This window comes from Alligator mississippiensis, chromosome 15 (genome assembly GCF_030867095.1).
Source record: "Alligator mississippiensis isolate rAllMis1 chromosome 15, rAllMis1, whole genome shotgun sequence".
Taxonomy (NCBI): Eukaryota; Metazoa; Chordata; order Crocodylia; family Alligatoridae; genus Alligator; species Alligator mississippiensis.
The window spans coordinates 20836982-20864089 of record NC_081838.1 but is presented as its reverse complement, the minus strand read 5'-3'; the positions used below and the strand labels follow the sequence as shown (position 1 = coordinate 20864089).

At 52.5% G+C, this 27108-nt stretch overlaps 1 protein-coding gene across 3 annotated transcripts in view; it reads right to left on the bottom strand.

Annotated features, from left to right (window-relative positions):
• Positions 1-27108, bottom strand: part of LOC102571629 (junctional adhesion molecule A) — a 36808-nt gene that overhangs the window by 4635 nt on the left and 5065 nt on the right. For 2 of the 3 annotated variants that reach the window (XR_009457623.1, XM_059719384.1), the window contains exons 2-6: positions 8526-8576; positions 5677-5790; positions 4463-4606; positions 2021-2223; positions 1821-1923 (exon numbers count right to left, since the gene is read on the bottom strand). Coding sequence is in view for 1 of the 3 variants with exons in the window: in XM_059719384.1 (XP_059575367.1) it covers positions 1821-1923; positions 2021-2223; positions 4463-4606; positions 5677-5790; positions 8526-8576 (615 nt within the window). In the remaining 2 variants the exon portion in view is untranslated. Of the gene's footprint in view, positions 1-1820; positions 1924-2020; positions 2224-4462; positions 4607-5676; positions 5791-8525; positions 8577-25794; positions 25866-27108 lie in introns of those variants that run through there. The other variant, XR_009457624.1, reaches the window with a different exon arrangement.

Genomic DNA, 27108 nt, shown 5'->3' with positions numbered 1-27108 from the left:
AGCCAGCTGGGGATTTGGATGAGCACAGCAAGGGAAAGGCAGTTTGAGGTGGGAAGTGAAGTGACTGGCTAGACCTCTAGTCTGCACCGTGGGTCCGGCAGACAAGCCACACCACACAGCTGCAGTGGTTTGGAGGGGAGGAAAGCTGCGTGATACTTTTACCCCAATGTCTGGCTGACCCACAGGGTAGAGAGGCCCAGGTTAGTCTAAGCATGCCTCAGGCCAGTCCAGCCCACTCAGCCCCTGGCAGGCTGGCTCTCCCTCAGCAAGCATCCCTCCCTTCCCAGCCTGGGGGCCGGGCCATGCTCTCTCCTGGGGGAGAGCTGTATGTTTTTTTGAAGCAGAAAAGCCCCTGCCAGGAAGACTCTGCTGCAGTGGAGGCACCACGTGGGGATGTTTGCTGCTAAGTGTGGAAAGGGAAAGGTGCCAGGACCAACTCCTTCCCTTGCCCCTGGAAGCCTGCAGGCACTGGGGTGGGGGGTAAGGGGGTGAGGACAGTCTCCCACCCATGGCTAGACACAGTTCAGTCCCACGCAGGCTTAGGGAGCTGGAAGGGTGTGAAACAACACAGAGGCACTGCCAGCAGGGCACACACCAAAGTGGGCAGAATCCATCATTGCGGCCATGTCCAATGCAAACAGGGCAGTGCTCTGAGCACCTACTGCAGGACCTGGCGCAGGCAGAGAAAGGGGCAAGGGGCAGACGTCCCTGGTTTCAGTCTCCCTGCTGCATGGCACATTCCCATGTAGAAAAGGCTTGTCCACACCTCCACCTCCATCAGCACAAGCTGGACCCCTTCCCCCCCACCCCGACTCCTCTATGACAGCTAAAGCCTCTGCCCAGAGGTGGGAGGATGAGCACCAGGGCAGGATTCAACACATTCACTTCCTGTCAGAGCTGGGGCAGGCCCAGTACTGACAGCTACTTTGTACTTAATCTATTCAGATCCTAACGAGAAGCCGAGACCATAGGCCCTACCTCCTGCTCCAGCCAGCACTAAGCAGGACTCCAGACTGGCTATCCAGGGATGGCTTTCTGCTGCTCTGACCCCACTGTCCACCCTGCAGAGGCCTGGACTGGGCTCCCTGCACTAACCCCACACCCAGGTCCAAGCCCTCAGAGGGCTCAGAGCTTGGTGATATTTGTTTCCAAGCACAGCAGCATTGCCCCAGGTGGCCCAGCCTTCGGCAAGCTTGGGCTTGTGAGCCACTAATCCTTGGGCCAACACAGGCCCCACCTCCGAAGCTTGAATTTCAGGCTAAGCAGGAAGGAGGAGTCTGCTTCCTTCCCATCCTAACACTCCTCCTTCCCCTGAGGTCTCCTCACGCTCCCTGGGACTTAGCCTTCATACCAGAACCGTGTCCCCCTGAGGGCATGCCTGGGGCTCAACAGACCAGCACGTGGTCAGGAGCCTGCTGCCCCAGGGCCCAGTCTGCCACACTGAACATCGACGGGGAAATTCAGAAGCAGCATGACATGGGCTGGCTCCAGGGGCCAACACAAAGCTGCCTGTTCTTACTGGATGGGGCAGAGCCATGTTCAAGACACAACATGCCCAGAGTCAAGTTCAGGACACAATGTGTCTAGAGCCTCCTGCCAGCTCTCAGGGGACTAGAGTTCTTCCAGGTTTGTTTTTCTCAGACTTGCCCAGCAGGCCTCTGGGTCTCCTCTCTCCCCACACCCAGATGGACTTGTCCCTTCTTCCAGAACATCTATGGTCACACTTGTGGGCAACCAACGTCCTTCTGGGCACGAGGAAAGAGGAGACCCAGAGGCCAGCACAAGCCTTGCAGCCCACACGCAGAGCATCCCTTCCTTACTAGCTTCCAAGCGATAGGTGTCCGATTTCTGAGGGGTCCCAATGTTGTTCTGCGCCTCGCAGTAGTAATCCCCTGAGTCAAAGCCGGTCACAGGATCAAACGTCTACAGCAGGGAAAGAAGGTACAAGAGACATATATGAGCCAAGGCCCACACTCACTCCATGAGAGCCCAAAATCCTCAACTCTCCTGGCGCACGTACCAGCTGCCCTGTCTTGGGGTTGAGCTCGTAGGAGGAGTTCTTGAAGGCCTCGCTCATCTTGGGGTTCACGGGCATCTGGATGTTGTTCCTGTACCACTGGAAGGTGGGGGGCGGGGAGCCATCTGACTCCTTGCACGTCAGCTCAGCCTTGTTGCCGATGGTCACTGAGGCGGGTACGGAAGCCACAGGCTTGGAGGGGGCCACTGCCGGGGAAGAGGCACAAGTCAGCACAAAGGACAAGGCACTGTGGCTGCTACCAGGACACCCCAGACAGGAATACCAGCATTTGCTGGTCATGCTTAGGTAATGATGGGATGATCTGGTTGGGGCTGGTTGTGCTTTGAGCAGGGGGCTGGACTAGATGTGACCTCCTGAGCTGCCTTCCAGCCCTCACTTCCTATGATTCTATGACGGACCTGGGCCTAAATGAGCAGCCACACTCAGCGATACCACGTGGCCAGGCCATTTTGAGTGAAGAGAGCAGTAACAGGCATTCGGGCTGGCCAGTTTCCCAGCTGGCTGCACTTCCCCTGCGCTGCTCCAGGGGCATGATCCAGACCTCGAGCCACCCTCCTTTTTGGATTCTGATTATGCACCTTGTAATGGAGTGGTGCTGTATGCAAGCAGGAGCCAGAGGCAATTCCTTCCTGCCCCCTGCAGAGATTCAGCTCTGCACTAGACTTTGATTATCTTCAGATTAGCACAAGCATCTGCATAACATCCAGCTCCCTGGATGTTGCTTTGGCTTTCTGAAGTAGGATGCCAGACAGCACCTCTTCCTTGCACTGAGGCAAGGAATGAAAATGGTTTGGGGGCTGGAGCACATGACTTGTGAAGAGAGGCCGAGGGAACTGGGCTTATTTAATTTGCAGAAAAGAAGACTGAGCGGGGATTTGACAGCACCCTTCAACTCCCTGCAGGATGATTATAAAGAAGAAGGAGCTGGACTGTTCTCAGCAGCGGCAGATGACAGAACAAAGAGCAAAGAGCAATGGTCTCAAGTTGCAGCAAGGAAGATTTAGGTTGGATGTTAGGGAAAACTCGCACAAGGAGAGTAGTAAAGCACTGGAATGGGTTACCTACAGAGCTGATGGACTCTCCATCCTTGGAGGTTTTTAAGATCTGGCTCAACAAAGCCTTGGCTGAGAATATCTCGTTGGGTATGTTCCTACTTTGAGCACAGGGTTGGACCAGATGTGACCTCCTGAGGTCCCTTCCAAACCTCAGTTGTTATGATTTTATGACCCTGGGCTAGATAGTCCCCGTTCTTCACTGCCAGAGCTCTGGAGCAGTCACTGCTGCCACCATAAGTGGTACTTAAAATGAAACCAAATCAGAACAGCACCACTGTCAAACCATCTCCTCTGACTAATGGCTGTAACAAGGCAGAGGGTAACAGGGCATCATATTCACTGCACTCACTTGGGGAGATGAATACAAGTGACTGCTTGAGCTCGAGCCTGCCACTGATGAGAGCTGAAAAGGTGTGGGGTCAGCACTGGACCCAGAGAAGCAGCCTGTTTCCTACCTGCACCAAGGCCTCTCCCAGGCCTTCCTGACCTGACCTGTATCTGGCAATTCTCTGACCCTGGGCAGCTGACATCAGCCAGGCACCAAGGAAGGTTTCTCAGAGCACTGCCAACCCCATCCAGTGTCTTGTCTCTAGCCAGGGCCAGTCTGGTGCTTTGGAGGAAAGTGAAAGCCCAGAAGTCATTCAACTGGGCACTAGGACAAGTCCCTTCCCCAACCCTGCAGATCTCCAGCCAAGGCCCCCCAACAGAGTCAATAGCTGCCTCCCTCCAGGGCTTACAACAGCACAAGGTAAGCACAGGACTCAGCACATAGGGACCGGTGATCATGGAGGCAGGTTTGCGTGTCCACACCCAGTTTTTGAGGACCTGGGTTCCATCATCTTTTTTTTGCAAACAAGCATCTGACTTCCTCCTCCGAGGGAGGGCAAGGCCATCACCTCCCTGTGAGCTGTTACCACATGGCGTTACCTTCCCAGCTAGCAAAAGGCAAAGGAAGATCAGGCCAACGCTGACAGCATGCTCCACTATGCCACAAATGGGACAGACAGCACTTACACAGGAGACAAACTAAACGTATGCCAACCATACGTCCCTGACCTGCCAGCCTGGGAACGGTGACATGTCAGCCCTCCCCTTACAGAAACACCAGCAGGACTAGCACTGGTAGGATGCTTCCTTCTTTGCCACGCAATGGGCTACATATCCGCTGGCAGGTCTCTTTTCTCCACAACAGACTTCAATTGTACTGAAAAGAGCAGCACAGGATTAGGATGCCCCTTCAAACAGTGCTGATCTGATCAGGTCCCACTCCTCTTGCTGCTATTTTCAAAGCCACCTGGCTGAAGAGGCATTGAGCCTCGGCTCCATGCAGCCAGCCCCTACGCGACTTGCTACAGGAGGGGGCAGGTACCTTGGACGATGAGGTTGACCTCCGACTTGGAGAGCTGGCCGCTCTCCCCCAGGACCTCACAGATGTACTTCCCAGTGTCCTTCCGGGTCACCGAACTGAAGTGGATCGATGAGGGTGTGAACTGTACGCGGCCTTTGTACGGTTCTGTGGAGAAAGGGGAGGAGGCACGTGGGCATGAAGGTATGTGCAACACCGAGTAAGTCAACACCAGAGGAAAGGCTGTTCCCACCCCACCAAACGCCTCCAAAGGAAGCCCCCACCCCTATCTGGTGTAGCACAGGGGGCCCAATCCCTGAGAGCCAGGCAGATAGGGGCACTGGTCCCATTCCGTCAGGAAGGGTTGACATTAGGCTGCTCACATCCCAGTATGACCCACTTGTGAAGGCAGCAATTCTCTCCTGGGGTGCGGGGACACCCCAGCGAGTCATGACCTCCTTTTAAGGATGCCGCACAATAATAGCACCGCTAGGTATGTAAACACTTGCACAAGATTCAAAAGATCAATCCAACCATTTCCAATTCAAAACATCCCAAAACCTTGCAAGAAATCTGCTTTTCTGCAGTTGAAAAACCAAAAGCTACATGCTGGTTTTCCAAGGAGGGCCTGGATTTTAACAAAATTGAAAACCAATTTACAGTTAATCGGCCACATTTCTTTTCCTACAGCTCTTTCACCACTCTCTCAAGGCTTTCAAAAATCCCTAGCTCACAGGAGTTCAGCTGATTCACTGTATAGCAGCCTGGGGCACAGGGTCAAGAAAAGTGCCTAGGGCACCGTTCCCAAACTGTTCAATCTGGAAAGCTTCTTCTTGCATGTGACTTCAGGAAGTCGACTCCTCCAACCACTTAAGAGTAGATCCATCAATATTACTGCAATCTTTCAGACTATTTGCTCCCTCTGGAAAGCTAAGCTGCAGGTGGCCAGAAAGGGCAAGAATGCCATGGGCAGGGCAGACTGCACAAAACGACTGGCTGACTGATTCTCACCTGCCTTTGCAATGCCTTGGCACACCCAGAATGCACAGGTCCTGCTCTGGGTGTCTGGGACCCCTGGGATCCAGTTGTGTTACTGCGAGTGCTTTCACTGCCTTCCAGCTGCAAAGCACTGTATTGTGCCAACACCTGCAGCTCCTTACCTCTGCTGGGAAGTTACAACCTGAAGCAGCTTAGCAACCCCCCTGGATCACTCACAGCCCCTACGCAGAGGTCTATACCTGTGAACTGAGAGTTCCAGTAGAAAAGCGTCACGGTGTTGCCCTTCTCAAACTTCCACTCGATCCGGGGATTTCCCCGCTGCGCCAAATATGCACCACATGGCAGGTCAACCGCTGAAAAGGAGCAGCAGGGAGTTGGCAATTGCACTGTACAGAGCAGAGCTAGGCAAGTAGCATGCGAGCTCTACAAAGAAAGCTGGGCCACTCATTCACATGAGGGTCTGTGGTTCAGGTGTATAATTCAATCAATCTACTATGCCAAGTATGTTCAGCCCTGGGCTGCAGGCCTGATTCAGCCCATAGAGTTATGTCAGCTAGCCTGTGGGGCTCTCCAGGGGTCTGGAAATTTGGCAGTGGGGGAGTGGTGGCAATTAAACACTATCACCATCCATCTGCTGCCAAATTCCCAAGCACCATGTAGCTGGTTCAGATCTGTGGACAGGATCCAGCCCATGGACAGACCTGGCTGGGCACCACTGTATTATGCTCCCCCCAATTTTGAAGGACAACATGCCTTGAGAGATCTTGCATGCAAGCAGTTTATCAAAACCACTGAGGCACTTGATGGTGCCTCTGTACCTTCATCAGGAGAGACCCAAGTACCAAGGAGCACTTTTCTCTATTCACCAGAAAGGCACAACAAGAGCCAAGGGCAGGACGTTAGAACCAGGCCTTCAGGTAAGAATTAACTTGTAAGTGAAGTTAACCACCAGAACACACTGCTGAGGAAACAGCACCTTTCAACTCCCTGAAGGCTGGTTCCAAAGAGGATGGAGCTGGACTGGTCTGAATTGAGCAGCACCTGATTTCAAAAGCTAACCTATATATTCCAGTGCTAACCCCCTGGCCAAGGGGCTGGGTAGTAGGAGTGAGGGATCTGCCATGCTCAGACATGATCTGCTTATCTCCTTACACTTTGGGGCTCTCTTCAAAGGATCTGGTGGCACCCAGCTGGTGAGTAAGGTGCAATGGTCTCAAGTTGCAGCAAAGGAAATTCAGGTTAGATATCAGAAAAAACTCTCCCCCTAGGAGGATGGTGAAGCACTGGAACAGGCTCCCCAGCACGGATGTGGAATCTCCATCCTCGGAGGTTTTTAAGACTAGACAAAGTCTTGGCTGGGATGATGTGGTTGGGACTGGTCCTGTTCTGAGCAGGGGGTTGGACTGGATGTGATCTCCTGAGGTGCCTTCATCCCTCATTTCCTACGATTTTCTCCATCTCTTGACCTCTTCCGAGAGAGAATGAAGGTCTTTCTGGGCAATCATAGTTTAGCAGAAAGCCGCAGGATTACGTTAAATGCAAAATTAACAGACTGGCAAGGCAGGGGGCACCCTGCAGGCTAACTGGATCAAAGAGGTGTGGGCTTTTGGAACTAACTGACTACCACAACGAACCACCTCTTTAGTGATCTAGCATTAACGGAGCAAAACTACAGTCCTGGTTAGGATCTGGTTCCTTCTCACCTTAATCAGCAAGTTAGTCACAGCCCCCAGCCGAACCACACCTGTCTGACAATTCAGTCTGCTGTTAAGTACTGCAGGATTTCTAGAACAAAATGCTGCAGCCGTTTGTTTGCTCTGTGCATTTGACAACACCACGTACAGTCTGTCTCGGTGCTTTCCCGAGAGGTCACAGTTTACAAGGACCTCTCCTTTCGCCCGGCAGAAGGCAGAGTGAAACTTAACTAGGAAACACGCTGTGACGCAGCAGAAACTAGCAGGGACAAGCAGCGCGTCTGAAAGGGCTCCAGGGCCTGCCAGCTTTGAGCCTGCTGAGATTGACGTTCTGGTTAAACATCTAACGCAGCGATTCTCAAGCAGGGTGCCACCAGATCCTTTGAGGAGTGCCCCAAAGTGCAGGGAGATAAACAGATAATATCCGAGCCTCGCAGAACCCTTGCTCCCATTGCAAGGATGTTAGCACTGGAAAAGATATATTAATTTTTTTAATGAGGTGCTGCTCAATTCACAAGAGTTAGGGAAGGCTGCCTTGAGTCCAGCAAGTCCAAGAAAACCACTGGTCTGATAGTACATCACCCTTCTCCTGCCAGCAAGTGTTGAGTACTGGGAAAGCAGCTCCTGCCTAAAACTAGAAAGGTCAGGACAAGGCACCCCTAAGAAAGAGGGGCATTTCCACAGAGCAACCTGGGGACAGATTTTCAAAGGTACCATATTCGCTCCACCTTTGAAAAAAAAAACCCAAAAAACAGCTGCAGGGAATTGGAGTGCACAGCATCTGTGAGAAATACAGTAAGTTTCTACAGCTGACCCAGGGAAAAAGGAAAGTAAAATCTGCACCCAGCCAGGGACCTGTGTTTCTCTGGCACCTTTGCAAGCCCAGCCAAACTTGGGCTGGGCAGGAAGGAGTACTCGGAGCCTTCTGAGAGCTCTCAAATCCCTTCGACTCCTTTTGAAGCAGGAGGGAAGACTCACTGGGGCTTAACCCCATCCTTTGACCAGGTCCAAACCTTGGCCCAGACCCCAGCTCAGAACAGGGACCCATGGTCCATTAGTCCCAAGACAGTCAAAATGGTTCAAGACCTGCCTGAGCCCCACCTCCCCTCACTTCTGCCAGCATGGGAGCTATTGCATTCGCGTGTGGCTCCTCAGTGGCTAGGTACCTGCAGGACAGCTGGGGCAGCCCGGAGCGTGCGTTGCACTCAGGCCTTTGGCACTAGCAAACCCTGGCAAACACGCACTCAGCATAGCGTGAACACCCACCCAGCCAGAGCTCCTCCAAGTAACTACAGGAGCTCGTGCTGGAAAAAAGGCCAGCTACATCAGTCACAGGCCATGTCCCAGCTGGGGAAGCCTCCTGGCTGGGTCAAAGGGGGCAACAAAGCACTTACGGCCATTCTCCGGCACTTCTCTCTGTGTCACCTGGCCTGCTACCAAGGACCCTGTGGGAAGGAAAAAGGAAATGCAATGAAGACACACTTGTATGTGAGCTACAGTAACCAAGAGATCCAGGACACCAGCCAAGCTCCACCTTCCAGCAAGGTGGCTTTCCTACGAAGGCCCAGTTCAGTCTCTTCAGTGCCACCCGTGTGCCAGATGTCACGGCATTATGCCAGATGCTGAGAAATTACAACTATGGGAACGGCACTTGTCCCAACCTCATCAGAGGGCTTCTCATCCCGAGATAAGGACGTTAACGCACACCCTGAACCTCCAGGCTTGCACAAAGGGGCAGGACCAGATGTCATGACCCATACAAGACCGTGCCTGTCCCCAAGCCACGGTGTCTCCCCAGGTTCCACGGGGCACAAAGTGCAGCTGCCTCCCATCTCCAGTTCCCAGGGAAATCCCGTTCCAGCAGGACTGCGGCTGCTCCCAATTCAAGCTCCTGCCAAGATACAGAGGGACCTCAGTTGCCCAAAGCACATGAAGGCTGGTCCCCTCCTGACTGCAGGGCTGCAGGGCACAGTGCCATCCCTAAGGGGAGAGGGGGCAAGCAGCCTGCATGGTCCATGCCACCTCGGGATAATGTGCTGGAGGAAAGGACCTGCAGGCTCCACAGTCAGCACTTGGCCCCCTACACCCCACACAACAGCCCCAAGATGTCTCTGGCAGACCAGGGGAGGCCGAACCCAACTGTGCCCTGGAAAAACAGAGACAGGCAAGAAAAGGAATTCTTTGAGTCCCATTTCTATGCTAAGGGAAGTCGCAAGTCTAAACTCCTCCGCCGGCAGCTCCGAGCTATGGTACCCTGATGACCGCGCTCCTGACAGAGCTGTGTGTTGGGACGTGAGAGCTTCTTGAGGGCTGGAGTTAGAATAACAGAAAGTGAGGGTTGGAAGGGACCTCGGGAGGTCACATCTCATCCAACCTGCTGCTCAAAGCAGGACCAGCCCCAACTACATCACCCCAGCCAAGGCTTTGTCCAGCCAGGTTTTGAAAACCCCCAAGGATGGAGACTCTACCACCTCTCCAGGTAACCTATTGCAGTGTTTTACTGCCCTCCTAATGAAAAAAATTCTTCTTAATATTTAAACTTCCTTTGCTACAATTGGAGCCCATTGCTCCTTGTTCTGTCATCTGCCACCACTGAGAGCAGCCCACCTCCACCCTCTTTGTAACCTCCCTTCAGGTAGTTGAAGACTGCTATTAAGTCTCCTCTCATTCTCGTCTTCTCTAGAATAAATAAGCCCCATTCCTCAGTCTTTCCTCATAAGTCACGTCCCCCAGCCCCTGAACCATTTGTGTTGCCGTGAGCTGGACCCTCTCCAATTTGTCAACATCCTTTCTGTAGCGGGGGGGCCCAAAGCGGGACACAGACACCAGTGCTGAAGAGAGGGGAAGAATCACTTCCCTTGAACTACTCACAACACACCTACCAATGCATGCTGGATCACATTCAGCTTCTTATCTACTGTCTCCCTGAGGTCCTTTTCTGCAGAGTTGCTGCCCAGCCAGTCACCCCCAGCCGGTACCGGTGCATGGGATTTCTCTGTCTTTAGCGCAGCACTTTGCACTTGTCCTTGCTGAACCTCATGAGGTTCCTTTTGGCCCAATCCTCCAGTGTATCTAGGTCACTCTGAACTTCCCAGGCCCTAGTCTGCAGGGACCCTCCTAGGTATTTTGAGCACAGGTCACGTGCATTTCCCAGTAGGGAAGGAATGCTCTGCTTCCCCCCTGCTGCTCCAGATAACAGCCCAAGCACCTGGTCCAGAGCCAAGGAGCAGCTCCACGGCTGCCTCCGGCCTGCCCCGAGCAGGGTCGCTCCTTCCCTCTGCAGGGGAAAGGGCTCTTTCCCATCCGGGTGTCCTCATCGAAGGCAGCCTCTAGCAGTGATCTGCTGCACAGAGGCAGACGAGGAGTGTAAAGCCAGGCAGAAGACAGCACGTTCGAGATACTGAGACAGCAGATCTGCTGTGTCTGTAGCTCCACCCGGGCTGTTTTTGTCACTGCATCAGGCACATAGTTATCGGCTGTGCCCTGTAAGCAGTTTTCAGGGACAACAAGTGCCATCAGAGTTACCTTTCAAGCCAACGCCACCTTGGATGTGCCCATACGCTCTGATGGGCGCCAGCCCCAGAAGTCACCACCCGCTGGTTTTTTGCCAGGATCAACTGAACCCACTTTATTTGACACACTGTTATTCGATGCCAGCTCTTTGGGGAAAAACAGCTTTCTGAGATGACTGCAGCTTGTGCTAAAGCACTCTGGCACTGGGTCTAGGCTGGAGCATGGCATCTTCCAAGTGATTCCAATGGCTAGGATGTGATAAAGAGCCATCTCTTGCTGGCAGCTGCGGCCCTACCAGCCCAGGGCTCAAACATTTTCACTGACGCCTTGAGCCGCAACTGCTCACCGTTAGAGAGCCTCCGCACTGGTCCTCGGCAGCCCACGCGGGACCAACCAGGTTCAAGAGCAGTCCTCCACAGAGCTCTGCAGTATTCCCGCCTGCCAGAGCCATGGGGCACGGAGGACTGCGGGCCTGGCTAGCTAGAGCGGGTGAAAGCACCGTCTGGGCTACTGCCGCTGCTCAACAACTCATGTATATATAGTGGATGCCATGCCCCGTCTCTAATATATCCTGTGAGCAGAGACCAGGTGCTGCCTCTGCAGGTCCAGAGGGCAGCCTCTGCTGCAATCAGGAGCACTGCAGCACCACACCGAGCTACAGCCAAGCTCCTAAGAGGACTGACAGTGGGAACCTCATGAGAGTCTCAGCAGCCTGGCAGGCAATGGAAGGCTGTAGGGTGAAGGCTGACCAAATGAGGTCCCAAGGGCACCCCCGCCCCAGGGTGAAGCCCCACAGACAGGCCAAGGCAACTGCACAAGCTCCTTTTCCCAGGTGGATTTCTCCAGCACCAGATTCGACGCACACCAGGCCATGTCCCCATCGCTGCTCGCAATGCTTGGTCCACATTGCTGATAACTAATGGCGCATTTCCCACAAGCCACAGGCTCCTGTAGCACAAGCAGACAAGACCCTTCCCAGGAGGTGGTTTTGGGGCTAAGGCACAGTCTGGGAGAGGAGAGGAGTTTAAGCCCAGACAACCTCCACGGTTTGGCCCACTGGTGAATTCAGAAGCTCCTGAACTCAGGCAAAACATGTTGCTTCCCCTCCCTAACTCCCATTTTAGTCTAAGTTTCCCCCACCCTGCTTTCAGACCAACTGATTCAGATGCACAAGCTTTTTTCAGCAATATAGCCTACTGCATCAGATGCCACGAATGGACTTGCGTCTGACACAGTAGGCTGTTGCCTATGAAAGCGGATAACAAGACCTAGATGGCCAATACCAAAGACAGGTCCAGACCAGAACTGATTTCTGGGGGACCCAAGGCAGTTATCTCCGTACGGATCTGGGTCTTCCCTCGTAATCAAAGCTACCACTAGATATGCATAGTTTGCCTTCTGACGGACTTGAGACCAACCCGGTGAACTTCCTCTCCCAAACAAAGGTGTGCCACGCAACCTTGCGTCTTCAGGCCTGCAGCTAATGTGTAATCCAGTCCATGCTGGCTTAGCTTCCTATTTTCTTTTACTAGCCCACTTGCTTAGGCGTGATCATCTCTTACAGTAATGCTGCCCCGCTATCTGCCTCTGGAAAGGTCTAATCCACCTCATCAATAAGTTAGGGTTGGGAACCTAGTCAAATATTGTCAATTGACTGCCTGTTTTTGGCTAGGTCAAAAGGTAAAAGATTATAGCAATTTTACAAGAAAACCCTACTTTTTTGGTAGTTTTCTTGATGGAAATGTGCTTTTTTAATGTTTTTGACATTCTTAATGGAAATGAGTGCTTTTTCAACGTATTATTTAGACCTCTCAGCTTTTTTTCCTTCTTTTTTTACTATGTTGTTTGACTGATATCTGACCCGGCAACGGACTGAACTTTGACCGGTCAAATACGCAACCCTAAAATAAATTGTGTGAATTCTTTACAAGAGAAGCCCCAGCTGAGCTAAGGAACAGTGAAGCCCAGGTGAGCACCCAAACCAACAACAGACTCTCTCCAATGCCTGAAGAAAGGTGTTTGTGCCTGAAAGCCTACAAAAAACCCCTTTTTTTCCCCAACCATTTAGTTGGTCTAATAAAAGATAATCACACCTACCCAAAGAACCTTGCCTGCCTAAAACCCAGGGAGGTTTCCTCCTCCTCCTTCCTCTGACTGCCGCAGAAGAAAAGGGTAATGGAGCAGAGCCCTGGCCCCGGAGGAAGGGCAGGGGCAAGCCAGACAGGAATGCTGATAAGAGGAAGTGAAAGAAGGCAATTACATGGCGAGAACAAGGAGGCAAAACCAAGCCTTGCTATCAGCAGGGGGCACTGGGTGGGGTGGAGCAGGCCGAAGTTAGCTTCTGCCAGGCACCTGGTGCATTTTCCTGTCCTACCTGTTCTGGGTGGCCCCTCCCTCGTGCCCGCTCCTTGCAAAGTTTCAGGGGAAACTACGCCTGTATTCCTCCAGTGAACCTTTGGCCAGTATTACCCAACAACTCTGCCCTCCCAGGCTCATAGGCACCACTTCCTGCTCAGTGAACTCTGCTTATACAAGACAGGACTTTATACAGGGGTCCTGTACAAGAGGGAGTGAGCTCCCTTCCTGTGCTGCTTTGCCAGGGGCTCCTCCTGCCCTTCCCAGCTCAGCAGGGTCAGTACGACGGGCACAGGAACCCCCACTGGTTTTAGGGTTACTGAGGGCAGTAGAGGCCCGTGACTGCATGTGTGTGCATGCATGCACCCCCCAGCCTGCTCAGTGAGCACTCCAGATCTGCTCTGATCTCGCAGGCTTTTGGAGCTCAGGGTTTGGCAGGTGCTGCAGAGGGACTGGGTTACTACAGCAGTGCCAGGAGGATAGAAAAGTGCCAGCAGGATCATTGGCACAGTCCAGTCCTCATCCCCAGCCTGCACTGCAGCCAGCTCCCAGTGCCTCTGGAGGAAGGCAACCCCTTCCCCCCAGCACATGTAGCAACAGAAGGCGGAAAAAGCATTCCTTCTCAGCCCCATTTGGCAACCAGCAAAGCCCCCAAGCCTAGATATACTAGTGAAAAGCCTCATCAAACTTAGCCTCAACCCACTCACAGTTCCTTCTGTGCAAGAGAAGTGTCATTACCATGTTAAGAAACTAATTTATTCCAGAAGCCCTTCAGGATTAATGCAACATAATTGTTGGGGAACATTTCTCTATATCCTGACAATTAAAAAATAAATAAAAATCAAGCTATGTGTTTCACAGCTGTTTTGGAATAAACAGTCTGTGCGGTGCAGACAGGTCCTTTCACAGGATCACAGATAAGCCAGGCTGAAAGGCACTTCCATAATAAGTCATCTAGTCCAACCCCCACCCCTTTTAACACAGGGGCTTAGTCAAAGTCAAATGTTAACACAAGTAAAGAGCACACAAGCAGTTTTACCACACCTCCATTTTCTGCCAAATGTATTTATTACATTGATACTGCTGAGTTTTGTCCCAGAACGGGGAGTGGAGCAGGAAAATGAGAAAAGGAAAAAGACAGGGAATGACGCAGTACAGGCATGTGTGATGAAACAGAGGGTGAAAGTGAAATTTGAAGCATTTGTGGCTATTAAATGAGCAAGGAAAAATAAAGGGCATCTGTACACATGCTCCCGGGGTGGAGTGGAGACACTTTAAACATAGCGGCTCTGAGAGCCACTCTAAAGCACCCGCAGTATGGCATGCATTCAGCACCCCTTGCTTCAAAATCGTAGTGGGGGCGCTTGAACTAAACCTTATTCCGTGAGCTTTGGACAAAGTGCCCCCACCACCATTTTGAGGCGCGGGGGACACTGAATAGATGTGACGTGGAGGCTGCTGGAGCGTGTTAATTAACATGCTCCAGCAGACTCCATTAATCAAGTCTGCTCCAATGCATGCTAATTAGCAGCTAGACATGGGCCAGATGTCTGTTCTGACACATACTAAGTAGCACGCATCAGGGCAGACATCAGGAGTGTGTATAGGTGCACAAAGACACTAAGCAATCATTTAATAAAAATGGTTTGCTAAGCGACAGCAACAGGCTGGATATTGGTCACATCAAGTTACGGCTATCGAATATTATCAGCTATGTAACTAGAGAGCGAGAGCCAGTACCACACCATCCACAGATGAGAACACAATTCCTTTAGGGAAGGTCAACACAGCCGAATGTGAAAGTCAAATGGTCAAGGGCGTTCCAGACTGTCAGCTCCACACACAGCTCCTAGAGAGATCCACTTCACTGACGCCGACTCAGTCTGGCTAAGCATCAGCCGACCCTCTACCCAGTGCATTGGGGGTACCCAGCCCACAATTCCCCAGGGCAGGAGTAGCATCCTGTACCCTGATGATCCTGCATCGACCCTTTCTCCCTGTTTCCACAGCAATGCAGAACAGTGGGCCTGGGAAACAAGAAGAGCTGAAGAGTCGTAGGTATATAGGACTACAAAGAGCTCTGTGACCATCAGGCCGATGCCCTGCATGGTCATGCTACAATATTTGCATGAAGCCAGGGACACGTGAGCCGCAACATAGGATTTTAGGGCGCCTAGCCAGATTTAAGGATCAGCAGCAATGGGACCCCAACTGCCACCCCTTGGTTTGCTGTTCTGAGGATGCCAGAAAATATGCCTGTGTTTCCAGTTTGCGCTTCTGGAGGTTCAACTTCAGATCTCCCGCTGCCTCCCGCTAAACTGAAGGGCCCTCCGGTGCCAGATCCAGGCACAGACAGTCCAGTCTTCTCCATCTATCTGGTAGATGCCACCTACAGCCTAGTGCAGAACCACGAGTCCCTAGAGGTCTAGAAGTCACGGTAGCTCAACGGTGGCTGCCCAGGAGGCAGCGTTCACTCAGGACGAGTCCAAGACCACAGCATGAAGGCTCAAAAACACCTGGAACAACACCGCTTCCTGGGGTGGTAGGACACCATGAAAATGTTTCTTCCACCGCTGACCTACGGCCTCCGGGAATCTTTTGCTCATCTCCAGTCCAGCTGAACTATAAAACAAGACATTTGCTTCTGCCCTTCACCCATCCCCATGTACGAACACACTCCGCTTTTCAGGAGAGCCCTGCTTGGATTTCTTCTGCATTCGAAATATCAGAGGTCTCTGCTCCCTGCTCCCTTGATTTGCTGCAGGGCTCAGCAAGATTGGAGCAGCGATGGCCGACTTGACAGCAGTCTGGCTACACCTGCTCCTCCGCCAGTGAGAGGAAGGAACACCAGATCCAAACGGACCCCTGAAGACTGGGCCACCACGATCCCCCAGGGCGTGAGCAGCGAGTTGCACGAAGCAGGAATTCAGCCCCAAGACCTGACGCTCCAAGCCAACACCCTCAGCAAGGGAACAAAGAGGCGCTGAGAGCAGTGTTAGAGGGATGTTACAGCCCTGATAGTCCAGGAATGATGAGAAACAAAGATCGGGGGTGGGGGGTGATCTCTTTTATTGGACTAACTGTAGGGCTGGAATAGTTAGACAAGCACTGAATGCACGGCATTCTTCATCAGGTCTTCATCACACCTGGTGAATAAAGCTTGCCTCATTTTTTTTCCAACCATGCAGCTGGTTCAATAAAAGATATCAGCCCCCCCACCCCCGACAAGAATTGCTTTCTGCATTTAAAAGCCTCACTCGAGACCCTGAACTCTGACAAATGCAGATCCAATGGCAAGCTTTGGACAGGGGTTATAGATTCATAGATGTTAGGGTCGGAAGGGACCACAATAGATCATCGAGTCCGACCCCCTGCATAAGCAGGAAAGAGTACTGGGTCTAGATGAACCCAGCTAGATACTCATCTAACGTCCTCTTGAAGACCCCCAGGGTAGGGGACAGCACCACCTCCCTTGGGAGCCCGTTCCACACCTTGGCCACTCGAACTGTGAAGAAGTTCTTCCTAATGTCCAGTCTAAATCTGCTCTCTGCTAGCTTGTGGCCATTGTTTCTTGTAACCCCCGGGGGCGCCTTGGTGAATAAATACTCACCAATTCCCTTCCGTGCCCCCGTGATGAACTTATAGGCAGCCACAAGGTCGCCTCTCAACCTTCTCTTGCGGAGGCTGAAAAGGTCCAGTTTCTCTAGTCTCTCCTCGTAGGGCTTGGTCTGCAGGCCCTTAACCATATAAGTGGCCCTTCTCTGGACCCTCTCCAGGTTATCCGCATCCCTCTTGAAGTGCGGCGCCCAGAATTGCACGCAGTACTCCAACTGCGGTCTGACCAGTGCCTGATAGAGGGGAAGTATCACCTCCTTGGACCTATTTGTCATGTATCTGCTGATGCACGATAAAGTGCCATTGGCTTTTCTGATGGCTTCGTCACACTGCCGACTCACATTCATCTTGGAGTCCACTAGGACTCCAAGAACCCTTTTCACTTCCATGCCACCCAGCAGGTCATTCCCTAGGCTGTAGGTGTGCTGGACATTTTTCCTCCCTAGGTGCAGCACTTTGCATTTCTCCTTGTTGAACTGCATCCTGTTGTTTTCTGCCCGCTTGTGCAACCTATCCAGGTCTGCCTGCAGCTGTTCCCTGCCCTCCGGCGTGTCCACATCTCCCCATAGCTTTGTGTCATCTGCAAATGGGTCCTGACCTCCAATTTCAAAATTCAGGCAGAAACGTTTCGGTGCCTCGTGGCTGTCCCCAATATTGCTTTTGGAGTGAAAGAGGCCAGTAACAAAGAGCTCAGACGTTGGTAGGATCCCAAGGCAAAAGTAGGTGGCAGCAAGGTATGAGATCTGAGTTGCCACACGCCCCTCTTGACAGGAAGGTAGAGAACAAAGCAATTCCCCAGCAAGATCCAGGTCATACAAGGCAATAATGGCCCTCAGCCATCAAGGGGTTTCTGCTGGGAGCCCCCCCAGAGAAGAACAATGCAAGAGGGCCTGGGCTGAGAGCGAAGGAAGGCACCCTGCAGAGGTCGAGTTCTTCTGAAAAACAAAGCCTTGCTGAGCCTGGAAGCACCAGGTTAACCCCACACTGACCAGGCCCAGGTTACAGGCCAGTTCCTGACCGCTCCCTCCAAAGCCAGCTGCTTGCTTTCAGCTCCCCAATGCATCTGGGGTATTTTGAGGCCCTGGAGATGATGCCGAGGGGCTCTGCTGCTGCTGACCTGTTCTGTGCTGCGGGCCAAGCCCACCTCCTTGCCTCTGCCCAGATCCCCTCCCTCTCTCATTGGGAGCCGGTTAGTCAACTTTCCTGTGGAAGTTAAAAAGCAAGTCTCCAGCTGGGCTAAGTCAAACAGGAACCACGGCACTTCCCATGCCCCGATTCACTTCTATAAGGTGACAGGCTCCGTGGATGGGGGAAGAGCTGTGGATCTGATATACCTTGATGTTAGCAAGGCTTTTGACACTGGTCTCCCTTGACATTGTCATTAGCAAGCTAAAGAAATACAGACTAGACCAGTGGTTTTCAACCTGTGGTCCGCAGACCCCTGGGGGGCCGTAAACTAGTCCGAGAGGTCTGCAAAAGATGGCTGTTATCAATCAAGAGTATGTGAATACCCACTCTTACAATTCAAAGGCGTCCACACCTGCATTCAACATTTCCAAAGGGGTCTGCACATGAAAAAAGGTTGGAAACCACTAGACTAGAGAAAAGGACAGTAACATGGATACACAGCTGGTTGGATCGCTGTGCTCAACAAGCAGTCAGTCATCAGGAGGAGGTATCAAGTGGGGTTTCCCAGGGATGTGTCCTGGATCTGCTATTGTTTAGCATCTTCATTAATGATCTGGCTAATGGGAATGAGTGCACACTTAGCAAATTTGCAGATGACCCGAAGTTGGGTGGAGCTGCAGATCCTCAGGAGAGCAGGACTAGGCTCCATAATGACCATGACAGACCAGAAAAAAAAATGGTCCACGATCAATCAGATAAGATTCAGCCAGGACAAGTGCAAAGTCCTGCACTTGGGGTGCAATAATTGCATACATAAATACAGAATGGAAAGTGCCTGGCTAGGCTGCAGTATTGCAATGAAGGACCTGGGGGGTTACAGTAAATCAGTGGTTCTCAACCTTTTCAGACTCAAGGGACCCCTTGGGAAATGCCAGCTGTTTCCACTCTTTTTTTTGTCTACAGAAAAATCTCAAGGTACTCCAGCATACCCCAGCACCCTGCAGTAGGCCACACTGAGTATGAGCCAATGTGCTCCTGTTGCAAAAAGAAAAGCCAACAGCATCCTGTGTTGTACTAATAGGAGCATCACTCACAAAAGCAAGAGAAATATTTCTAACGCTTTATTCAGCACTGGTGAGCACTGCACCCAGTTTTGGGCCCCAAACTTCAAGATGGATGGGACCTGATTGGAAAGAGCCTAGTGTTGAGCAAAAAATATCAGGGGCCTGGAAAGCAAGATTTAGGAGGAAAGGCTGAAAGAACTAGGGTTATATAGTCTGTGGAAGAGAAGACAGCAGGGGATACGATCACAGTCTTTAAATACCTGATGGGCGATTACAGACAGGATGGAGATGGGCTGTTCTGTGGCCACAGAGGACAGGACTAGGAACAATGGCCTCAAGCTGCAGCAGAGGCAACAGGGTGGAAATTAGGAGGAACTTTCTAACTATGGGGGTGGTCAAGCACTGGAACAGGCAGCCTAGAGAAATTCTGCAATCTCCAACCCAGAACGTTTTCAAGAGCAGGTTGGACAGATGCCTGACTGGGATGGATTAGTTAGGGATGACCCTGCCTTGAGCAGGGGGCTAGACTTGATGACCTTGTGAGGTTGCTTCCAGCCAGACTTTCCTATGATGCTATTCCAGGATAAGACCCAGCCTCAGAGGTATGGACTGGGGGGCTCACACACACACGCACGGTGCCAAGGGTAACAAAGGTTTGCTCCTTACTGGGGTCCTTACGTGCTCAGGCATTACAGTAGATACAAGCTAAGACCATGTTTCACCTTCCCCACTGCATCAGGCCCAATATTTCCTGATCATGTCCGATTCTCGCACCGAAGCACAGAGCAGAACTGAGCTTGAAAGGCAGCACAGGCTCTGCCCAGCAACACAAGCCACTGCCCCAGCTCCAAGTCTAGCGACAGCTACTCTTGAACAGCAGCAGTGCCTAGGACCTGCCATCTCACCTACTGCATCCCTCGTGGCCCGAGACAGTTTTACTTCCAGCCAACTCTGCAAGTGAAGGCAGAAGCTCTTATTTCACCAGGCACAATCCAATCGCTTTTGAAGAGCAAATAAGTCTCTGAACCTGGTCTCAACAGACAGCTGTGGAGCAGTTCACACAGGAGCCGACACAAGGGTGGTTAAGGCAGCAGCAACTCACTTCCACTGGACCGGAGAGAGTCGAGGGAAAGGTTTAACCCCTCTCAAGCACCTAGGATGCGCAAGGAGACAGAGGACCAAACCTTCACAAAGTCTGGAGCGCACGGGCAGCCTTTGCAGCAGCAGGATGTCGGCTGCGGAGGTCCCCCTGCTTCATCTTAGCAGGTTCAGGTGCAAGGTCTTGTGTTGCACCAGGGTTGACTCGTTTTTCTACAAGGTTTGACAATAGATTTGTCTGAGATGGTTTGCATGGAGCTGGTCTTGCTTCAGGCAGGGGGTTAGGCTAGATGAGCTGTGGAGGTCCCTTTCAGGCCTTCTCTACGAGACTATTGATATGCCTTGGGAACAACAAAGCAGGGGCGCACATGGGAATGAAGATAATGCATCAGCACCAGCCCGGAGCGGCTCTGCAAACTCTTCTGGGGTCTCAGTTGGGCCAGCTGCTGGCCAGCAACCAGTTCAGACACAGCTCTTATGTCTGCAGTAACCCTCCGGGCCCTCCCCCCGGCCTGTGGCAATCTCTCTGCATCACCCAGAAGCCAGCAACATCCATCAGGCAAGTTTGTAGCTTGAGTCATCTTCCTTCCCAGCCCCACTGCTTCACCTTCCTGCTGCTGTGAGCGATTTGTCTTCCTCTCTTCTACCAAGAGGCAGCACCAGCCTCTCCTCTGGAGCAGCCTGGCAGGCAAGAGAGCCAGCCTTGGGACTGGAGCTCCAGGATGAACCTCACAAGCTGGGATCAGGAACAAAAGTCCCAGTTAGGTTTGCCAAGCAACTAATGGGGGACAGAGGGTCTGTGACCCAGCTGGATGTGTCCTGAGCCCAAAAAGGTATCCCAGCTCCCCCTCCATCCCTTCCCCCACCAAAATGACACACCTCTGCAAATTCACAAGTGCTCGTACCAGCGTCACAGCACGCAGCAATGAGCTGCCCACATTAGCTGAGCCTGTCCACTGTACACAGGCTGTTTACCAAGGTAAGAAAGAGACGGGAGAGTCTGCAAGGCAGCAGTAATGACAGCTGCTGTGAAGTCAGTCTAACCAGGGCTGTGGCCCAGCTTGTGGGGCAGGGAACAGGTGGCACGTGCCACTCCCAGCACACCCTGGCTCTAATCCAGCCTGGAGCTGTGGGTGCTGCTACAGTGCCATTAAAAGAGGCTGAGCAACCCTCCTCTCCCAGCCATTGCATGCGTGTCACCACCAGCAGGTGGGCGGGCACACACACACACACACACACACACACACTTTGATTCTTGCTTTAGCTGAACAAAGGAGGCTGCTTTCATCCAAAGCAAGGGAGTTGGATATTATGAAAAACTCGCACTAGGAGGGTGGTGAAACACTGGAACGGGTTACCCAGAGAGGTGGTGGAGTCTCCATCCTTGGAGGTTTAAGTCCTGGCTAGACAAAGCCTTGGCTGGGATGATGCAGTTGGGGCTGGTCCTGCTTTGAGCAGGGTTTTGGACTATATGTGACGTCCTGCGGTACCTTGCAACCCTCTTTTTTATGATTCTATGATTCAGATATTAAAAATCAACTGCTTGGCAGCGGCATTTCTATTCAGGCAGCACTGAGGCAGTCACTTGAGTTCATGGCTCATTGACATTTCCCCGATTCCTGCTAAACTCTCCACTCCGTTCGTGTTAACGAGCATCTCTGCTTTTTAATGGTCTTCATCTTCCGCTATTCCATCTATCCTTTCTTGTGCAATTCTGCAAGCTGTTTGTCAGCCTTTCCTGGTAGTGTTTCTCTTCCATTTCACAGCCCTGCAGATTGTTTTTAGATTGAGCTAAAAACCTTAACTCGGGTGTGGTCAAATTAACTCTGGTGTAGAAATGACTGAAGGCAAAGCATTGGAGGCACTGTAAAGACACTCAAGAAGGCCAGACTTTGTTTTACAAATCTGAATAACAGATGTACATTCAACTATAATGACTACATTACTAATGAAACAATATGTTTTCACAATTTTCCCCCCGGTTTCTTGTGTTTTTAAAAATTAATTACATCTAATGTAGCAAATTAGTACACATCAATACATTTAGATTTGTTTTTGCTTTGATCTTAAACTGAATAATACAGCGCTAGACTCCCAGCATATTGGTTAGCTTCGAACTTCTTTAACTGGAGTAAAATATAGGTTGGTACATGTGATGATGCGACACCCCATCTGAACTCCCTTTTCAAAATCTGAGATCTGACTGTGCGCACACACATGGCTGTGCCCCAGAAAGCCTGCAATCAAGATCCATGTGGCTAGGGTGGAGCAGCCTGGGAAAGCATTAAATCCAGAGCCACACTGGTACACAGCAGGGTCAGAAGAGCCAGCCTGACCATCCCACAGCACTCGCTGCAATTCAAGCTTAGCATCATGCAGAAGGAATTTGACCTTTCATCCCACACTGCTGCCAAGTGGGTAGACTGGATCGATATGGCTCTGTTTCCCCACCCAGGACGCAGAAGTGATGCACCTGTGACTCTTCCCAGCCACATCTAATCACTCGGCAGGCAGGGCCGGGTGCCTGGGCCACCACAACTGCGGCTCTGCTTTATGCCGTGCTGGGGAGAAAAGATGGGAAAGGACTCCAGGCCACAAGAGAATCCCAATAAAACCCCCTTTGGAGGGCTGCATGGGTACGACAGTGCTCAGCACACATGAGAGTTTCCATGCAAGAGTCCCACCGTTCTGTGCTCACGCCCTCCTTCGAGGCTGGCATGGGCACTTGAGGCGTGAGGATTAGGGGCATGCCCAACCTCCTTCCTGCCCTGCTCCAGCCTGTCCATTGACACAAGATATGGAGCAAGATGCACAGGTGCTGGACTCCACACAAACTGTTCTGATTTCTCAGATGCTGCTGCCAGGGCAGTTAGCCTCCATCCACCTGACAGCAACTCAACCAAGGAGCATTAAGCCTCTAGGTGGGTGCAGTATTACTCCAGGCTATATGAAGCATCTGGGTCCCCCGGTTCCTCATTCAGAGCTCGTCACGGAGACTGGACGGTGGCAGACTGCACAAGTTTGCCAGAGCTGAGGCAGTGGCAGCCGATAGCAAACAATGCAACAGGTCTTTGTGGCCACAGACTCGCCCACGTGACATCAGGCCTTTCTGCAGCCAAATGGAGCAGACTCGGGCCTGGCCCCTGGGTGAGGAACTCGCGATTCATGATGGGGTTTAATTATACCCTCATGACTGCATTTTGCCTGGAACTTGGCTCTCGCACTGAAGCTTCCTGCCTGTATGTTCCCAGGCTTGGCATCACAGGGTGTTTAGCTGTCCCCTATTCATAATGCTGTCCATGAGAACCTGAAAACTTGTCCTTGGGAGGTGGGACGAGGGGGAATGGGAGATTTCAGAAGCAACCCCACAGCCTTCTCACCTTTCTCCCACCTTCTGTGCCCACCAGTAACAAGCATTTGACTCCATGCTTTAGAAGAGGTGGGTCGGTGGCCCCCAACACAGGCAACAGACGTGCCTTGATCAAGCCTATGAAGCGGCAGAGCCAGGAGGAGAACCCAGGAGCCCTGGCTGCCAGGCAGGACATGGGACAAAGCTACATAGATCCCTTTGTAGCCTCTGCACAGGTGCAAACCCTCCTGTTGCCTACAGCCACAGTGAGGATCCATGGAAATTAGTTTCTAGCTGATCCAAATACTGGAGCAATTCTGTCTCACCAGGTGCCAGCAAAACCGCCTTGCTTGCTACCTGGTTGTTTCTGCTGGTAAACACCGTTCGTGCCCCAACACGCTTTGTGCAGCCTCCACTCCCATGGGTGCAGGGTGCCAAGGATGCAGCTGGCTGCCAACCCATCACTAGAAGAGGTGGAGCCAGCAGTAGACAAAAGACTGTTTGCCTCAGTCAAGCCATGGCAATGGGGAGGCAAACCCCAGAAGATACGGTCTCTGCTGGATCACGGGCAGCAAGCCTCTTTCCTGAGCTTCATGCCTGGCTGCAGCACACACTTCCAGGGAACAAAGCAGAGGAGGACATGCTGCCTCCGGGGCTGCACCGGATGGGACAAGAGACCAGCCTGTTTCTAGGATCTCCTTTTGAGCAGTCAACGTCCGGAGACTATGGCAAGAAGCAGTGCCCAGGACAACCTTCCAAGGGCTAGCGGCTTAGCTAGGTTACCCAGGACGTTGTGAGGCAATCATGCTCCCCCCTCCTCTGCTTCCTGTAACTCCGCTGGAGTTTCCCTGATATTCTGCATGCAATGCAGTCAGAAGGATGCAGCAAGCACCCTGCTTTGGTCAAACCAAGCTCATCACCAAACCACAACTGTTGAGAAAGCTCAAAACCCAAGCTTAAAAACCATGCACAGGCGAATCAGGTTTGGGAAAGAGCAGCTCTACCAGGAAAGCATGGCTCGGGGCAGGCATGGGGCCAGAGCCAGACAGCAGCCAAGTGCCAACCTACCACCTCCTCCCAACCAAGTGCCCAGAAGGTCCAGCTACTGAGCGGCAAGAGAGGCAACAACCAGGCCTCGTCACACCAGACGGATGCCTTCGGTCACCACAGAGTGACGACAGGCCTGGGTGACCCCCATCACTTCTGTAACTAGTGACATCCCGCTCTCCAACTCAATCCAAGGTCCAAGCCCCAAGAGCTGGTGCCTGTCTCACTGCCTGGATCAGCAGTTCTCCTCCTCCTTGGTTTGCTTCCAAGCCCAAACAGCGTAGGTAAATATTTTGTAGCGAGACCACATTGTATATGAGGGTTGCACATCTCCTCTTTGGAAGGAGCGGCAGGTTCGTGTGCTGACCCTCGGTCCTGGAAGGCAGCAATGGCTCTCGGTGCAGTTCCTAACCTCATACCTGCCATACCAAGTTGTTTCAGTTTCCCAAGGTCGCCAGGACTGTTCTTTGACCCCTGCAAACCGCACCTTCCAGCTGATCCCCTTGCAATGCCCGGACCTGCCAGTCTTGTCTCAACACCATTCGGTTTTTGAGCCTGCTCCAAGGTTTAACGTGAGATGGAACAATTTCTAACCCAACTGTTTTCAATAGATGCAAACCCCGGAAGCTGCAGCTTCCCGAAAACCCAGCCATACAGCTGCTGTAGAAGTCCATGCCCAGCTGGCTGCATTTCCAAAGTAAAGAAAACGGAGTATGCGAGGGACCTTTCCGAGAGGCCACACAGCAGGGCAACTAAAGGCACTTGTCCTCCCTCGCCCGCCCAGGCTGTCTGAGGACTGCAGCAAGGATCACTAGAGAAGACCTCAAGCAGGGGGAGAAGCCGGACCCAAGAGCAACGTCCCGGAGGCAGCCTGTACGCAGAGAGGCGGTCTGCGCTCTCCGCTCACCAAGCACTTGGGGCGGGGGGTGAAGAGCCGCCACCAAGATCCAATTCCTGAGCCCTTTTCCTCTCCTTCAGCCTCAGGCAGAAGGCAGGGCAGGGTGGCACCTTAGAGACCGACCGGCTCAGAGAGCCAGGAGCTTTCACGGGCGACAGCTTGCTTCATCAGATGCTCTGACACAGCAGGCCTCCAAAGTCCTGCCCTGCCTTCAGGTGACTTCAAACCCACAACCTCTCTCTCCACTCAGACTCCAGCCAAACCCTGGTCTCTTTTTGGGCCCAAATCCTACCAGCCCCTTTCCTGCTGGTCTCCCACATTCCCTTCCTTTCCCAAAACCCTTCAGCTTCCCCACTCCTCCCAGCTCTCACGCAGGGCCACATCCCAGATGCAGACATGACCTGAGCTCACTTGCAAGCTCCCTTCCACATCTAGGAGGGCCCAGGACACGGCTTCTCGCTGCCCTGCCTACACTAGGGGCATTTCCTAGGGCTGCTCACGGTCACTAGCACAGGCTCTGCTCCACACCAGGGTTGGTAAATCTACTCAGAGCAGACCGGCCCAACCCAGTGCGAAGAAGCATCAGCAGCACCTACCCTGGGGCATTTCTGAAGGGCACGGACAGAGCCTTGCCATCCTTTGCTCCGCATCAGTCCCCGCAGCCTGATGATGAAGCAGAGACTTGCAGCATCTGGGTAACTATTTAACTTTGGCGCTTTCACTCCAGGCAAGAAGTAGCTACACATTAACTCGAGAGGCTGGGATAAGCAACTTGCTAAGTCTAGCAGGACTAGCACAAGCCACCCCTGCCACAGATGTATCACGCAAGAAGAAAATGGAAGGAGCCGACATCCACCCATTCAAACCCTGGGCACCTTGGGGAACTCAAAAGTCTCAGCAACTCGAGCATCCTCAGGTTGTTTCCCTAAAGCTGAAGGATGTTGCCCTCTTCACCCACCCCCGTCCACAGCACTGCATGACCTTGCAAGAGGCATTCAGAGATTCTGGTTTCATGGAAGCACCAAATGCTGGCTATTCCTTGAAGCCAGATGCCTGCCTTGGGCCAGGCCTATGCTGCAAATCCATCAGCATTGCGGCATCAGTCAGGAGGTGATGGGTATGAGACCAGGCAACAGCTTGCTGGATAAATGGTCGTTCCAGCAAAGCCGTGTTTTTATGGGTAAAAGTTATTTTATGGGGGGAATTTGGTATAAGCTGAGTGAGCACAAGGGCCAAGATCGAGGGTACCCAGCTGCCAAGGGACTGAACGCTGTCCTGCCCAAATGCACCCATAAGGGGAATTAAGTGTCCATTCACACAGGACTGTGGCCCAGGGTTCACAGTAGCCACCTGCTCCGCAGGGTCTCACAGGATGCCCAGAGATGCCTAGGTATCTGCATCTGAACCCCTTACAGGCTCCATCTGGACTGCTGCAACTGGACCCCAGATGCAGAGGTATCTGGACCCCAGTCCTCTTCTGGAGGTAGGGGCTTTCTGCTATTCTCTGCAGCCTGAAATGGGTGCCCACAATTCACAACCCAAACCCCACATAGCTCCACTGCTAGAGCCGGGCTGGCTGCACTGCACTTGGGAGGCAAGGGCCCACCCACGTATTGCTCAACAACCTAATGGTTAGGGAGAATTGGGCTCTGGTCCTGACTCAGCCACATCCCCCACTTCCCAGAAATGACCTCACCAACAGATACTGGCTGGGCTGGGGGGAGGTTGGGGGTGGGGGGCACACCCTCCAGCTCTTGAAAACCTGGCCTGCTGAGCAGCCTGCAGCGCAAGAGCCTGGAGGCAGGCAGGGCTCTGAGGCTCATGCAAAATAACATGCAAACAAAGCAGATGACTCAGACTCTTGGCCCACTCTTACCAAGTGCTGGGACATGCAGAGCTGTGCTGAACCA